Source organism: Mus musculus, chromosome 12 (assembly GCF_000001635.26).
Source record: "Mus musculus strain C57BL/6J chromosome 12, GRCm38.p6 C57BL/6J".
Classification (NCBI taxonomy): Eukaryota; Metazoa; Chordata; class Mammalia; order Rodentia; family Muridae; genus Mus; species Mus musculus.
The window spans coordinates 55,754,483-55,771,325 of NC_000078.6; the positions used below are offsets into that span (position 1 = coordinate 55,754,483).

Genomic DNA, 16,843 nt, shown 5'->3' on the forward strand with positions numbered 1-16,843 from the left:
AATGTATCTTAAAATAAGTATTCTGTTTGCTGAATATTAACAGTTGAAAATATTAAAATCATGTTCTACAAACATCATGGAAATATTTATTGATAATTTTCCTCATTGTGCTTGAAATTAGCATTTTCTTAATGTTTAACTTCTAAGAGTTTTTGTTATTTTGAAATTTTTAAAATATACTAACTGATAAAATAATTTCTCTCCTAGAAACACTGATAATCTTTTTTTAAGTAAACTGATTGTTAGACAATGTACACAGATATGGAATGCATTTTAAATACTCTCTCACTATGTCAGGTGGTATCATATAAGGGCTTTTGAAAATATTTCTTAATGATTCATTTTTAATATTTTATGCTCTTTTACTATGCTTAACTCCCAAAGAATATTTTGTATGTTTTGAAACAATTTAGTATTCAACATTAGATATAGGATCCTCAGTTATGGATAGTATTAAAAATTCAGTAATGATATTTTTAGGGTATGAAAGAATATGAATATAAAATCTGAACAAATTTTTATGTATTATTTGATTCTCAAAATACTCAATATTATTAGTATGTTTGATGTATAAAATGCATTTAAATAATAAAAAATTAAGGAAAGAAAGAAAGAAAGAAAGAAAGAAAGAAAGAAAGAAAGAAAGAAAGAAAGAAGGAAAGGAAGAAAGGAAGGAAGGAAGGAAGGAAGGAAGGAAGGAAGGAACTGAGCTAATACAGGCCTCTCTGATCCATCCTCCAACTGCAAACAGGTCTAGAAAACTAGCTCTGAGCAGCCTTACTTCACCTTCATGGGAGATGATCCTTATGTTTGTTCAGAGGCAAGAAGGAACAAATCACCTAATTTACTAAATAAAAACATAATGTTGTTAGTAAGAACTACATTTTAAAGAACTAAATAAAAAGCTAATGTCTTTGTGGACATATAAAATTAAAATCTTAAAATCTTAACAAATCAAACAGAACAAAATACTGTATTTTATCATGAAGTAAAGTTTACTCCAGAAATGTAAGGATGCCTTAGCATAGAAAAACCTAGTACTATACCCTCTATCAATAAATTAAGATAGAAAATAAATATTTTTGTTTCAATTTATTCAGGAAAAGAATTCGGCATTTAATTCATTACTTTAAAAGAGTTAAACTAAGAAAAAACAGAAAATACCAAAATCTAAAGACAAGCATTTACAAAAAGTCCTAACAATTGTATACACACAGCAAGAGCGCTTGAGAAGCACCAACAAAAGACAGGAATAAATGGTGTGCTCTTTCCTGAAAGAAGAGGCATGAATCTGAAAGAGCCACAATGAGCGTAAGGGAAGGTTTGGAGGAGAAGAGGGAAATGGGAAATGATGTAACTATATTATAATCTCAAACAACAACAACAACAAAACCCCACTTTTTTAAAGATTAGAACAAAGGTGCTTCCTGTCACCTCAATGTCCTGGGAGTCGAATAAGCACAAAAGGAGAGGGAATAAAAGCCGAGTTATGTGGCAGTCTCAGAAAAAGATTCAGACAAGTAAAAGCAAGTTCAAACGTCATAAGGTGAGAGCTTGCCTTGTATTCTTGAGGAATAATAACAAGTATAGAACGAAGTGAGTCAGAGGGAAAGCAACGGGAGATTTTGTTTAAAAGAAGAGAAAGACAGGAAGGAAGGAAGGAAGGAAGGAAGGAAGGAAGGAAGGAAGGAAGGAAGGAAGGAAACCAACCAACCAACCAAGGCATGAAGAACAGAATTCTTCCCATCATCAACAGAGAGAGAACAGGTGCTCCTTTACCTTTTATAGAGCAACCCCACCAGAAAGCACAGTTTTTAAAAAAGAATAGGAAAAAAAGGATGAAAAAAAAATATATCTCAAATCCAAACTTTTTAAGAGAATGAAGAGGTGTTAAATGGCTTAACTTTAACATCCTTGTTTTTGCAATTACCGGGTGGGCCAGGGTGTGAAGCACTCTCGAGAGCAATGGTGCAAAGCTTGTAGACTGTAACAGAGAACTGATCATGAAGGCGATCAACAGAGAAGCATATGATCTGACTTATGTGTACAGATTCCTGCTGCCAGCATTGAGAACATATTAGGGGTTAAGAGAAGAAACCAACTAGGCCTATGCTCTGAAGGTTTTGTGTGAAGGCAAGCTGTAGGAGAGTCTATAGATTCTCAAGATAGAGTGAAGGAATTCACAATATACATGAAAGACAAGAAACAATATACCGGAGAATTTAGAAAACAGAGAAGCCATGAAATGATACAAAGAATCCTAGTATATACAAAGACTCTGCTTCCAAAAACCAAAACCAAGCAAACAAAGGAAAGACTTGATTTTAGATTTAACAAGATAGAGGTTAAAGGTAACTCTGACAAGGAAACAGAATGGAAAAGAGCAGATCTCATGACAGGAGGCTGAAGTAGAGTGTCTGGGGACTGGGGTTCTGTCTCAAGCACCATCAACAGAAAAGCAGAGCAGGAAGGGGAAGGAAAAGGAAGAAAGAAACCTAGGAACTCTTGCAAATCCTTTCAAAGGACAGGCAGTCACAGTGGTCATACTACAGCACACAGCAATTCAGTCACAGTGGTAGAAAGGCATACTACAGCACACAGCAATTCAGTCACAGTGGTAGAAAGGCATACTATAGCACACAGCAATTCGGAGGAGACATATAGATGGAGACTCAGAAGTATTTGTGAATTCCTTCTTCTGTACATCTCCCCAGTACATGAGTTATAAGATCATAATTTTTCACTGTCTACAAGAGATGTGAAATGTTTTTAAAACGTTTGAGGCCAGTGCCATGGATTAGACAAAAAAGGCCCTTGACATAAAGCCTGATGACTCAAGTAGGAGAGAATATACCTCGACAAGTTGTCTTCTAACCTCCACATGACAAGCATACACCTGTTCCCCCATATAAACACTAAATGTAAAAACAAAATCAAGTATATTTTCCTAATTCATTTTTCCTTTACCAGTCTTGAATTTGAGCATCTTTTCTCATCTGAACTGCAATGTTTCTGTATATAATTTATGAAAATAAATATGGTTTAATTGCAACTCACAGATGTGTGAATATATATATATGAATTTTTATGTTTAAATTTGAGCATCACTTTTCATGTGTAAACTAACTGCAATGTTTGTCATGGCAGTTTCATAAAATGTAATTTATTAAAAACAAATGTGGTATGGTGACAACTTACAGATATAAGTAGTAAACATATTACACACACACACATATTTAGTATATATGGAATCCCAAAGTATAGGCATTTGAACTATTTGATGACTTTTTTCATTTTCTCTTGAAAGGTGGCACACTGGTAGAGAACTTGCCTTGCATGCCACTGGGCCCTGGTTCAATTCCGGAAACTATAAACACACACACACACACACACACACACACGCACACGCACACGCACATGCACAGAAGTAGAAAGCCACCCACCTGCAAAACGGCCTGAGTGCCAGCTTGAATATTCTGTTCTGTGGCTTCTTCACAGACATGAAAAGCTTCTTGGTAGGAACCATTTTTTGTCCAGCTAGAATTGCGAACATGTTCAGAAGTACTGGTCCCATTTTCCTGAAGCAAAATATCAAGCTTTTACTATTTCATCAATGAGAATGCTGCAATGAGTCAGTAAGCATAAAGAGTCTCTAAGATGGTTAGACCACTCGACTAAACTGTTTCTTTCCCTCAAGAGCTTGTTTTAGGAGCCTGGAAAGATGACTCAGGCGTGAAGTCTGTAAGTCCAGCTCCGCAGGACTCAGTGCCTCCGAGAGCACCTACACTCATGTGCAGACACTGCCTGCAGATACAAAGACCTACAGACAACTAAAAATAATAAAGGCAAATCTTAAAATTAAATCGAGATAAAGATTTTAACTTGATGACGATCCAATTAAAAATCAATTCATATATAGTCACTTTTCTGTGTATAGTCTCATATATTCTACAATCATTTTATACTATTCACAGCTTTGTAAAAGATGAATTCCGTTTATATTAAATGTCAGAATTTATATAACTTGGACACAGATTCTTAACAGTAAAATTCTTACAACAATAATTTAAAAATAAAGCCGGGCATGGTGGCGCACACCTTTAATCCCAGCACTTGGGAGGCAGAGGCAGGCGGATTTCTGAGTTTGAGGCCAGCATGGTCTACAAAGTGAGTTCCGGGACAGCCAGGGCTATACAGAGAAACCCTGTCTCGAAAAACCTAAAATAAAATAAAATAAATAATAATAATAATAAAAATTTAAAAATAACAAAAACACTACTTCAAACAATTACTACTGAAGCTTTCTGACTGAGTTTTGATGTTGTTTGGTATTACAGACTACAAGTTACATCACATAAAAACCTGTTTTGTTGTGTTGTAGGCTGTGCGTACATGTTGTATGCATGTGTGTAAACAAGTGTATACAGGTATTTATACCCATGTGTGGCTGTATGAATACTTGATCCACTGAGCCATCTCCCAGCAACTGCTGCTTTTGAACATTCATTAATAGTATCGTCCTTTCTCCTTCCCTCCCAGACAGGTTCTTGCTCTATAGCCCAAATTGGCCTTAAACTATCAACCATCTATCTTTCTGCTTCAGTCTCCCAATGGCTAGAATTATAGGTGTGAGCCATTATGCCTGCTCCTGCCCCTTTGTGATTCTAGTGATCCAACTCAGGGCCTTGCATATGCTATGCAAGCAGTCTTCCACAGTGACAGTCCCAGCCCTCTGTCACCAATATTTTCAAAGAGCTGCCGTTTTACAGCTTATACAGAGTTATACCTACAACAAACAGGTAGTATTGTTCAATGATCTGTCATAACTAGAAACAGGACCAGGAACTGAGCTCTGTGAGGAGCCAATACAACACTCTATGCTCCAGCCCAGACTTTTTCTCAGGCTATCTCTACAATATGTCTTCTAAAGTTTTCCTAAATGATATATAAACTATAAAGATAAGATTCTTATCCACAAACTCCCCTTTCTCCCTCCTCTAGCCACATTTTTCACCATCAACAAATCTGCACTTTTCAGTTTCCATCTTTCCAAGAGTCGCTAATGCTAATGATTAATATTGATGTAACTGATAAAAGACTAACCCATCAAGACATCTGTATTAGCAACTCATCTTCCCCACTCCAGTCATTGCTTCTTTCTAATATTTGTTTTTGTTTGTTTGTTAGTTTTGTTTATGGTTTTGCTTGGTTGTTTGTTTTGTTGTTGTTGAGCCAGAATCTCCCTATGTAGCTTAATTCCCCTGAAACTATGTAGACCACACTGGTCTCAAACTCAGTGAGCCATCTGCCTCTACCTCCTGAGGGCTGGAATTAAAGGCATACACCACCATGTCTGGCCCCTCTTTGTAATTCTGTATATAGTTTATTCTATTTCTAAATAAATGATGCAGGGTAAGGTGAGTGTACACAGGAACAGTATATGTGTCTATCCTGATTGAGCTCCTCTTGATGAGGTTAAATTTGTGGAGAGCCGTGAACAATCGCCATTACAAGATGGCGCTGGCTTCCACAGTGCCTAACTAGTAAACAAGCAATGTGCTCAGGTGCTAGAGTAAATTCGTGCCAAGTCACTGCCCATCTCGGGGCGTAGCAGTGGGGTGATGAGTGAGCAGCTAATCAGGAGCTGACATGTCACACGGAGGGGTATTTAAGCAGCTCCTTTTTCCGGGTTCGGGGTCTTCCTAAGAAGTAAGCAATAAAGCTTTGCCGTAGAAGGATCTGGTTGTCCAAGTGTGTTTTGCTGGCGAAACGTTACAAGGACATAAATTAACAATTAAAATAAACAAATACTACCCAAATATCCCTCTCCTGGTTCAAAGGACATTGTACAGTAGAAAATCAAATCAGATAAATACAGACAGTCTTTTATACTCCTAATCACATCTCAGTTTCTAGTTCCTGTGGAGTCTGACATATGACAGGGGTTGAACAATGAAAGGATGAAAACTCGCTCAGATCGAAGAATAAAGCAGATGGGTCAGTCACCCAGTGCTGCCTCTGTACCCTTATCTTTCTTCTCTGGGAATAAATTCCAGGCATTCTTACCACCAGCAACACATTTTATCATGTCAGGAAAGTTTGATTTCTGTAGTTAGCTTTAATGTAAGAGTCTAGGGAAGAATTCAAAACATTCTGGTTTGCAGGGGGGGGGGGGGGCAGCCATTCCTAGCAGAAGCAGTCAATATTCCAAAAAAAGAAGGAACAATAATTTGACAATCACACACAAAATATGTCCTCTAACACCAACTTTGATTTAAAATACCTTTAAGATATGATAGCACCTCCCTCTGGTATACACCCCAATTTCTTAAGCATGAACTGCATAAATGAGTGTGGAATAAGTGAACAATTTAGTAACACTGAAAATGAAAAGTTTCTAAATGTACAATAGAAAATGACAATCAAATGCATACTGAATCCAAGCTGTTTCGGGCACTCTGGCCGACTAGTCCTGGCTGAATATACTGGATATACAATCTGTACTGAGCAGGTCTTCATACCACAAAACATCAACGAGTGCTGGTAAGATGCAGGACTGCAGTATTTAAGGCTGCACTACTTTTACTATACAGGGAAAGATTCCTGATCTTAGAAAATATAGTAGCTTAGTTATTAAACACAAAGACAGTATTTTCATATTGCCTTTCCCCAGAATGCAAGTATCAAATTAGTATTTCTTTAGATTGGAATGTCAGAATGTTTGATTTTTAAAAAAATTATTATTAAGCTTCTGACTTGAGTAGCTCTTTTTTTTAAAACAATGAATTTTAGTTTGACATTAAGACAGAATTTCCAACAATTTTTTAAATGATCCTAAAGATACTTCCAACAGTTTATACTACATATTTATCCAAAGTAGTACAATTAGCACTGAGGAGTATAAAATAAAAATATCAATTAATATAAAAAACACTGAACATGCTCATGTCCTCCAGGATTAAATACCCATCAAAGTTTTATTTCTTTATGTAAAAATCAGTTTTTATATCCATTTCATTAGTGCTTTTGTCTTTACTAAATAATAACATTATATATATGTATCAAAGATTATTTGAAACTATTTTTTATGATTTATTATTAATGAATGATTCAGATTGTTTTACAGACTATGTAGAATTGGCTGGCCTGGAACTTGCTACGTAGACAAGACTGGATCAAACTCACAGAGATCTTCCTTCTGAGTACTGGGTTTAAACATGTGAGCCACCTTACTTAAACTTGAGACCTTTTTTACAATTGATAGACAAAGTAGTTGTATAAAAGTGTACTGTTTAAAAAAGTCACTGGTGGGGCTGGTGAGATGGCTCAGTGGGTAAGAGCACCCGACTGCTCTTCCGAAGGTCCGGAGTTCAAATCCCAGCAACCACATGGTGGCTCACAACCATCTATAACAAGATCTGACTCCCTCTTCTGGAGTGTCTGAAGATAGCTACAGTGTACTTACATATAATAAATAAATAAATCTTTAAAAAAAAGTCACTGGTTTTAGGAGGCAGAGGCAGGCAGATTTCTGAATTCGAGGCCAGCCTGGTCTACAAAGTGAGTTCCAGGACAGCCAGGGCTACACAGAGAAACCCTGTCTCAAAAAAACAAAAAAAACAAAACAAAAAGTCACTGGTGAGAAAAGGTTACGATGCCCTGGTCTATCTATACAATATAACCTCGATATTGTTGTTATTATTTGCTTTTAAATTATGAAATAAAAATAAAATAAAATAAAATAAAAATGTGACATCACAGAGCTTTGCAAAAGAGTACTGAGGTAAATACTATAATATAAAATGTAAAACATACTGAAAGATATCTAACTTTTGAAATGTATTCATATTAACACATTATTAAAATTTTGAAAAATGATCTACTGAACTTACATTAGAACATATATATCGACAATTCCACATGTACAATCTCTCTCTTGTAAATGTGAACAGTCTCTTTCTCTTTCACATACCAAACACACAAACAAACAAACACAAAATAAAATAAAAATCTTTAAAGACAGGTAAGGAAAGAACACATGTATTTGATGGCTTTACCTCTTCTCTTTTCTCTCCATCTTCTATTGCACTGTCATGGTCTGCAACAGTTTCGCTGCAGGGTATATCTGAACAAGTGATCGCAGTGTCCTCAGGCTCTTGCATAAACAAAGGCTTTTCCTCTTGTTGAATCCATTCTTGATACACTTTCACCACTTTTCTCATAGCTGCTGCTTCACAAATTGGTAATAAAAATGCCTAGTAAATAAAAAAAAAAAGAGAGAAAAAATAATACCTTCTCTTTTGCCACAAATATATGAATATATTTTCATTTCACACAATAGGAGATAAAAACAATTTCACAAACTTAACTCATTAACTATTCATCAATTCAGAGAAAGCCTTTTATTGCCAAATATTTCATAAATACCTTAAAAGAGAAATACAGTAGATAGACACTGAAGAAGGAGGAGCAGAGATTTGTTTTATTTGTATTACTCTGATAGTGATATTCTTTGTTTCATGAAACTTTACTCTTAGAAAATTAAATATAACTTCTTATAATAAGCCACATTTATAACTTGCATTATTGCTGTTTTGAGAATAATTGCCATTAAAATGCTTCTATAAAAAACTTAACTACAGATGTAAAATAGAGACAGCTGACTAAACAAGAAAGGTGATGTGGGGCATGAGAGAAGAATCCAACAAGATGGCACTCAAGAGAAGTCTAGAAATGAAAAACAGTACATTACATTAAAAGTTCTGTGCAAAGTCTCACCAACAGAATGGATGGAGGATAGAAAAAAACTATCTGACTGAAAACAAAATGGAGGAACTGGAACAACCCAGCAAACGCAAAATTAAGGCAGAGAATTCCAAAATACATGTGACATTATGAAAAGACCAAGTCTAAAGGCCACAAACATAGGAGGAATAAAATTTATTTTAAAGATACAGAAAACATTTCAAAAGAATTATAACAGAAAATTTCCTAGAGTTAGGGAAGAGATGCCTATCAATAGAAGAAGGAATGTGTGGTTCAGAACACCAAACAATAAGGCGAGAAAGAACATCTCCTTGAATTTTAACTGAAACACTAAATATACAGAATGAAGAATGCATACTGATAATGGCAGAGAGAAACATCAAGTCACACAATAAAGCAGGTCTATCATAACAAAAGCAGATCTGTACTTTGAAACTTTATGCAGTAGAAGACCCCATAAAGATAGATTTCAAGTTCTGGAAGCCAACTGCTAACCCACAAATACAGTCATGGCCATGAGCTGTCCTGTCACAGGAGGAGGAAAAGTAAAAATCCCATGAATAAAACAGGCTCACAGACTTCATGACCACTAAGCCATCTCTCTATAGAAGATACTTTAAAGGACTATCTTAAACTAAAAAGAAAAAATTCCATCCACAGTCCATAGGAAATAAGTCATACCAGAATAATAGTTAACCACAAAAGGGGGAAAAAAAAAACCCTACAAGAATCAACAAAATGACAGAAATCAGTACACAGCATCAATAAACACTCTGAATAGTTATGGTTTCAATTTCCCAAGAAAAGATATAGACTGGAACAAAAGTAGGAACCACCTCTTTGTTCTAAGGAACATACTTTACCACAAGAAAACAGACACTAGCCGGTGGTGGTGGCACACGCCTTTGATCCCAGCACTCGGGAGGCAGAGGCAGGCGGATTTCTGAGTTCGAGGCCAGCCTGGTCTACAACGTGAGCTCCAGGACAGCCAGGGCTATACAGAGAAACCCTGTCTCGAAAAACCAAAAAAAAAAAAAAAAAAAAAAAAAAAAAAAAGACACTACCTTAGGATAACAGGAGCTGAGGAAATGAACCATCAAAAGAATAGTAAAGTCTTAACATATATGCCAAGCACACTAAAAAGCCACACAGTAACCCCAGAACCACAACAGTGGGTGACTTCAATACCCTACTCTTATTTAATGACAAATCTTCTAGATAAAAACAATCAGAATTTATTAATTAATGAGTTATTAATTTAATTTCCATCAAATGATATATGATATTCAAATGAATTTAACAGACATCTACAGACTTCCATCCAAACACTGAAAAATATAAATTTTTCTCAGAAGCCCTAGGAACACACAAAGCAAGTCTCACAAACAGGAAAACTGGCCTATTTTCTTGGATACTATAGAATCACAATGGAATAAAACTATAATGAACAATAAAATCAACTCCAGGACATACACTCATGGAGACTAAACAACACTATTAGGTGATGAATGGGACCTTGAAGAAATTAAGAACTTTCCAGAATTGAATGAAAACAAAAACACATATAGACCTATTGAGAGGCATTAAAAGCCGTCCTAAAGAAAAGTTCAGAGCTCTAACTTCCTACATTGAAAAATCAGAGAGATCTAAGTAAATAACTTAGGGTTCTGAGGAAGGAAGAAGCCAACTCCCAAAGCTACTAGAGGAAAGAACTCACTAAGAAATGAAACAAGGAGCTCTTTTCTTTGAAAAGATAAACAGAATTGGTAAAACTTTAGCAGAAGAAAAAGACCCCAATTAATAAAATTTGAGATGAAAAGGGAGTCATAACAACAGATACCACTGAGATTCAAAAAATAATTAGGTTTTACCTTAAAATCATATTCTACTTAGTTGGAAAAGCTAAAAGAAATGGATGAATTTCTAAGTGCTTATACTTTACCAAAATTAAACCAAGATGTAATTAAACAATTAAAAGAGATCTATAAGTTAAATTAAAACTAGAAAGACATAAAAAAATAAAATTACACACTAGTCACTCTGATAAATATATATGCAGAAATTTCCAAGAAAATGCTTTAAAAAACAAATTTAAAATCACATCAGAAAGATCATTAATCATGATCAAATTGGCTTTATTCTTAGATATATATATCTAAGATATATATCTAAGTCAATAAATGCTATAAATTTCAAAAATGGGTAGAAATCAAATAATCCTCTTGATAGACATACTTTTGAAAAATTTAATATTCACTCATGATAGAAGTGCAGAAAAAATTAGGAGTTGAAGGAATATATCTCAACATAATAAAGGCTATATATTACAAACCTATAGTCAACAAAATACTAAATTATAGAGAGCTTAGATACATTTCTAAGACAAGAAATAAGAATGTCTGATGCTCTCTAGCCATAACTATTCAATACAGTATTTGAAGATTAATTATATTATTAAGACAAAAGAAAATAAGAGGGATACAAATAGAAAAGGATGGAGTGAAGTCAATGTATCCTTATTTGTATTTGATATGGATTTGTATGATTTGTATTTTCATTCTATATGTAACAGGGCCCCAGACTGTAGTGTGCCCCTAGACTTTAGCACAACTGACTCCATGATGGAGATATCATTCAGGCTATAAAACTCAGCACAGCACCTCCAGCCAAAATAAAAATACAGACTGATCCATCAAAATCCATAGTTCTGGGAAAGTCTCTAAATATACTATTCTTACTTTTTGGCTTCTGTGGTTCCTCTTCAGGCTAACTATTCTCATTAACTGAAGTATGTCAATCCAGAACATGTTTTTGTGCTAGAAGGCTGACCCTGAGAAAGGCTCAGTGATATGCTGGGATCTTGAACACTCAATGTAGTTGCTGACCAGCTAATAAAGACTTTCTATTGACTTAAACCATGTCTGAGCACTCTTCTCTGGTGGATACCTCACTACACATAAGACATGAAAGACTCCACCACAAAAACTCTTCAGAGCTAATGAACATTTTAAACAACATGCAAAGACTCAAATTTAACACACACAAAAATCAGTAGCTTCCCTATATACCAATGATAAACACACCGATAATGAATCCGAAAAACAACACCATTCACAATAGCCTCAAAACACAGACAGACAGACAGACAGACACACACACACACAAATGAATAAATCTAACCAAGAAAAGGATAGGTCTTTTATAATTGATTTTTATTACATGGTTAGTATACATGCACCACATGCACACGTGAAGATCAGAGGCTAACTTTTGGGATTCTGTTCTCTCTTTCCACCATGTGGGGTCCCAGAGATCAAACTCAAGTCATTAGACTTAGTGACAAGAACCTTCATCCACTGAGCTATCTCACCAGACCATGGAATCTTTTCATAAAAATTTTAAAATACTGAAGAAGGAAATGGAGGAAGTCACTAAAATGGAAAGATCTTCCATGCTCACAAATTAAAAGAATTAAATTGTGAAAATGATCATCCTACCAAAAGCAATCTAGATTTCTATATTCCCTATCAAAATTCTACAGTCATACTTTACAGAAATAGAAAACTTTAAAATTCATATAGAAGCCCAAAAGACCACAGATAGCTAAAGCAATCCTGAGCTAAAGAATAATTAATGCTAAAGGTATCATCATGCATAATTACTAGCATATACTGTATGTCATATACTACAGTCATAAAAACAGCTTGGAACTGGTGGGAAAACAAACTAGCAGCTAGAGTGGGAGAAAACAGTGGGACTCATATATTAGCTCACACAGCGGGCACCATGTTGCTTTTGAGGAAGATATCAAAAATAAACATTAAAGACATCTTTCTTCTACAAGTGGTGTTAGGATGTCCACATCTGAATGAAAGTACAACATTATATGTCATCCTGCACAAAAATCAACTCAAGAGGGATCCTCATGAATGTTTGTTTTTTTAAAAAAAGTACTTCTTTATTGCAAAGGAAATATGGAAATATTGAGTGAAGAGACAGCTTACAGTATGAAAGAAAATTACTACCAGCTATATATCTGACAGAGGATTAATACCCTGAATGTAGAAAGTGCTTTTATGAACTAAACTAAATAAAAGCCTAAACTATAAAAAAAGAAACAAACCAACCAAAAAGTATAAATACTTTTAATAGTGCTCAACATCCTTGGTCACCAAGGAAAGACAAATTAAAAGCACCTTGAGGTTACATGTCATCCCAGTTAGAATGGCTACAGTCAAGAAAAGGTAAGAGGTGCTAGAGAGGGCTCAGCACTTAAGAACACTTGTTGTTGCAGAAGACATGGGCTCAATTCCCAGCACCCATATGATGGCTCCAAATGTCCATAACTCCAGTTCCAGGGATCTGATACCGTCTTCTGACCACTGTGGGCACCTGGCATGCATATGATACATAGAAATACATGCAAAAGATGCCTCGTATACATAAAATAAAATAGATCTTTTTAAAAAAACAAAGAAAAAACAAAAACAACAGTGCTAGCAAGGATGTGAAGGAGAAGGCAACCTTCACTCATTGTAGTGGGCATGGAAACTGGTCTAGCTACTATGGAAATCAGTAAAGGTTCTCAAAATGCTACAGTAATACCACATCTAGGCATTTTCCCAGAGAACTCTATATATGGCACAAAGATAATTGCACATCCATGGCCATGGCTGCTCTACTTACAAGAGCAAGGGAATGAAATCAGCCTACATGTCCATCAGATGAAGAAATACAAAGGTGGCATATACACAATGGATTTTATTTGGCCATAAAGAAAAATTAAAAATAAGTAGAGTAACTCAGGCTAAGGCAAAAATTATGTGTTCGTCAGGCAGTGGTGACACACGCCTTTAATCCCAGCACTTGGGAGGCAGAAGCAGGAGCATTTCTGAGTTCAAGGCCAGCCTGGTCTACAGTGTGAGTTCCAGGACAGCCAGGTATACACAGAGAAACCCTGTCTCAAAAAACCAACCAACCAACCAACAAACAAACAAAACAAAACAAAACAAAACCAAAAAAAAACCAAAACAACCTATGTTCTATTCTCTCTCACATACAGTTACAGTGCTAGCTTGCACTTTCATATGTAGGCATGTGCAGAGCCTCAGAAAGTAGAAAGGAGCTCATGAGATGGATAAAAGAATGTTAAAGGGGTGGTGAGGGGACCTGGGGTAGTAGGACGCTTGTGATGTTAAAATGAAAGGAAGAATATTGAGAACTGGGTAATGAGATGGGGCCGAGAAGGAGGTGTATACTAACAATGTATAGAAAAAACATGAGAAAATCTGATACTTAATAGGCTAACTAAAAGCCAGCCAGGCAAGGCTGGAGAGTTGGCTCAGTGGTTAAGAGCACTGACTACTCTTCCAGAGATCCTAAGTTCAGTTCCCAGCAACCACATGGTAGCTCACAGTCATCCGTTACATCTGTAATGTAACCAGGAACAAAAGTGAAAACAAAAACTACCCAGACATGCAAGATAAACCCACTGATCCAGTAGTGGAGAGTCTGTTGTGGTTAAATACTGATTTCTAACTGAAGCTGATGGTTGCTCCACAAGAGACAATTTACACCTGGCATTGTAATCCACTCAAATGCCTAGGTTAGGAAACTCACTAGCGGGGAAGCTATGGCTGTCATTTTGTTAAGTAGATGTGTCTAGCAAACTATCTTTTGTTTCTTCACCCCCAAACCCTGGTATTGAGACAAGGTCTCACTAGACCAGGCTGGTGTCAAACTCAGAGTGATCCCCCTGCTGCTGGGTTTCCAGTCAGCCTCTGCCTTCTGAGTTCTTGATTAAGGCATAAACCACCACACCTGGTCCTCAAATTATTCTTTAAATAACTATGCTTATACCCATAGATTAATGTTATTGTATGGGTTAGTCAAAAACACTTCTTTGTGCAGAGGTCAGCAAAGATTCATAACTAGCACAGAGAATAAGATGATTGACAGGGTACAATGGGAATCCGTAACACCCCTTTCAAAACCGCCCAGGAAGAGGGCAGGAATGTAGGAGGGAAGCAGGTGGCAGAGAGCTGTGGAACCCTGACTCGCCATGATGTCAGACTCCTGAACTCTCAGCAGCTCTGATTACCTGTTCAAGATCTAAACGAGATTGGGCTGGTCAAAGTTCTGACATGGAACAGGGAAAGGTACATGGGCCCTAACCACACACTGAAGATTTATACATAATAAAGGGTTAATGGGAGAGGAAGAGACATTTTCCTCAGTGGTCTAGCCACTGGTAAGGTACCCACACTCCTTTAAACAAATAAGCCCCATGAAACTCATTCAGACATGGGGAGGAGGAGAGCTAGGTGGGAAGAGTTAGAGGGGTTATCAAAAGTGAATATGACTGAAATGTCTATGTACATGTATGAAAATGTCATATTTGAAAATGTCATAGCTTTTATTTTAGCTTACCACTCCAGGTTATAATCCATTATTGTTAAGGAAGTCACAAGAGCAGTGAGCCGAATCATATCCACAGTCAGGGGCAGAGAGAACAGAACGCATGCACCACCCTTTTAGTACTTAGTTCACTTTCTGCACTTGTATCTGGTTCAGTATAGAAAGCCCAAAGAATCATGCTGTCCATGTTGGGCTGGTTGCTCCCATTCATTTAATTATAAACAAACCAATTTCCCATATCCACAGACCAGCCTGACCTAGACTGTTCCTCAAAAGTCCAGGTTGTGTCATAGTGACACTTAAACTAACTGTCACAGTGTGCTGACACACACCAAAGTCATTTGGGAAGAAGGAACCTCAATTGAGAAAATATCTGTACAAAATCAGCCTGTGATTAAAGACTGTGTTGCATTATTTGGTTGATAATTGATGTGGGAGGGCACAGCTCAAGTGGGCAGTGCCACGCTTGGGTGTTATAAGCAAGCAGGTTGAGCACATCGAGGAGGAGCAAGCCAGTCAGCAGCACCTCTCCAGAGACTCCAGTCAGAGTCCTGCTTTGAGCTTCAGCCCTGACTTATCTGGATGTAAATGAGCCCTTCCAGGTTAACTTTGGTGTCATGGTGTTTTAGCACAGCAACAGAAAGCCCTAACTAAGAAACACAGTGAACAAGTATAAACTGTTTTGATAACATAAGGAATATGAAGGGAGAAAAAGGAAAGAAAGAGGGTGTAAGTCCAGTAGAGCATGTGTTTAGCATGCACAAAGCTTTGTTTGGAAAGAAAAACACCAGCCAGGAAACAGGAGGAAGCATGGAAAATGTAAAGGGTTTTTATATAAGTTTACAAAACTTAAAATTAACTTAGAAGTCTTCATAAAGAATTAGTTTTAAATGGCTAAAAATCAATATATACAATAATTTCATTACAATCTAAAAATGTTGACAGTATTTTACCTGACGAAATATCTCTGTGACAAAGTTTACATTGCTTCTCTTAGATGAAAACACTCTGCGAACAATTTCGATGTCTGTGAGATGTTCTTCGTCGATGCTGCAGAGACTGGAAGAGCTAGGCTCTCGCTCCGTGAGAGTGCTTGTGTTGGAATGAGACTGCTCAGGCTCTGCAGACTTGTCTACTTTATCAACAGTATCATTTTTGCTTTCTTCTCTGGAAACCAAACTAGCAGCTGCTCTCTAAAATGAAAATAAAAGTCAAAGAATATCAGTTATCACTCAAATTAATATTTTGTTTTTAGCGAATATTAGCAGACCCCAAGGCCACTTCAACACTGCTTAAAAGCCAGATAACCAGCTACACTTAGAAGCCATTCTAAATAATTAAGCAGAATGCAAATAACACCTAAGTGACACAGAGAAACTCAATGTGTAGTACCAAGTCATCTACTCGCCTGTAATTAAACTGAAGCAATTCACTAGTTACCTAGTAAGCCTATATGAAAAACCTTCAACACATAGATAGGCACAGAGGCAGCTCAGGTTTTCAAGAATGAGTAATACCACAAGGAAACAGCAGCAGGCTATTTACTTCATAATGCTAAAGACTTAAAGCTTTCTGAAGCAGAAGCAGAACAGAGGAGAAGCAGAGAAAGGAGGAAGAGAAGGAATCACAATTCAAGACAGTAAAGATAAAACCAAGAGAA

At 36.5% G+C, this 16,843-nt stretch overlaps 1 protein-coding gene across 12 annotated transcripts in view; it reads right to left on the reverse strand.

The window, feature by feature from the left end:
- Nucleotides 1-16,843, reverse strand: part of Ralgapa1 (Ral GTPase activating protein, alpha subunit 1) — a 218,687-nt gene that overhangs the window by 151,595 nt on the left and 50,249 nt on the right. For all 12 annotated transcript variants that reach the window (XR_003950070.1, XR_003950071.1, NM_001368814.1 and 9 more), the window contains exons 10-12: nt 16,137-16,376; nt 8,058-8,255; nt 3,444-3,578 (exon numbers count right to left, since the gene is read on the reverse strand). Coding sequence is in view for 10 of the 12 variants with exons in the window: in NM_001368814.1 (NP_001355743.1) it covers nt 3,444-3,578; nt 8,058-8,255; nt 16,137-16,376 (573 nt within the window). In the remaining 2 variants the exon portion in view is untranslated. The remainder of the gene's footprint in view (nt 1-3,443; nt 3,579-8,057; nt 8,256-16,136; nt 16,377-16,843) is intronic.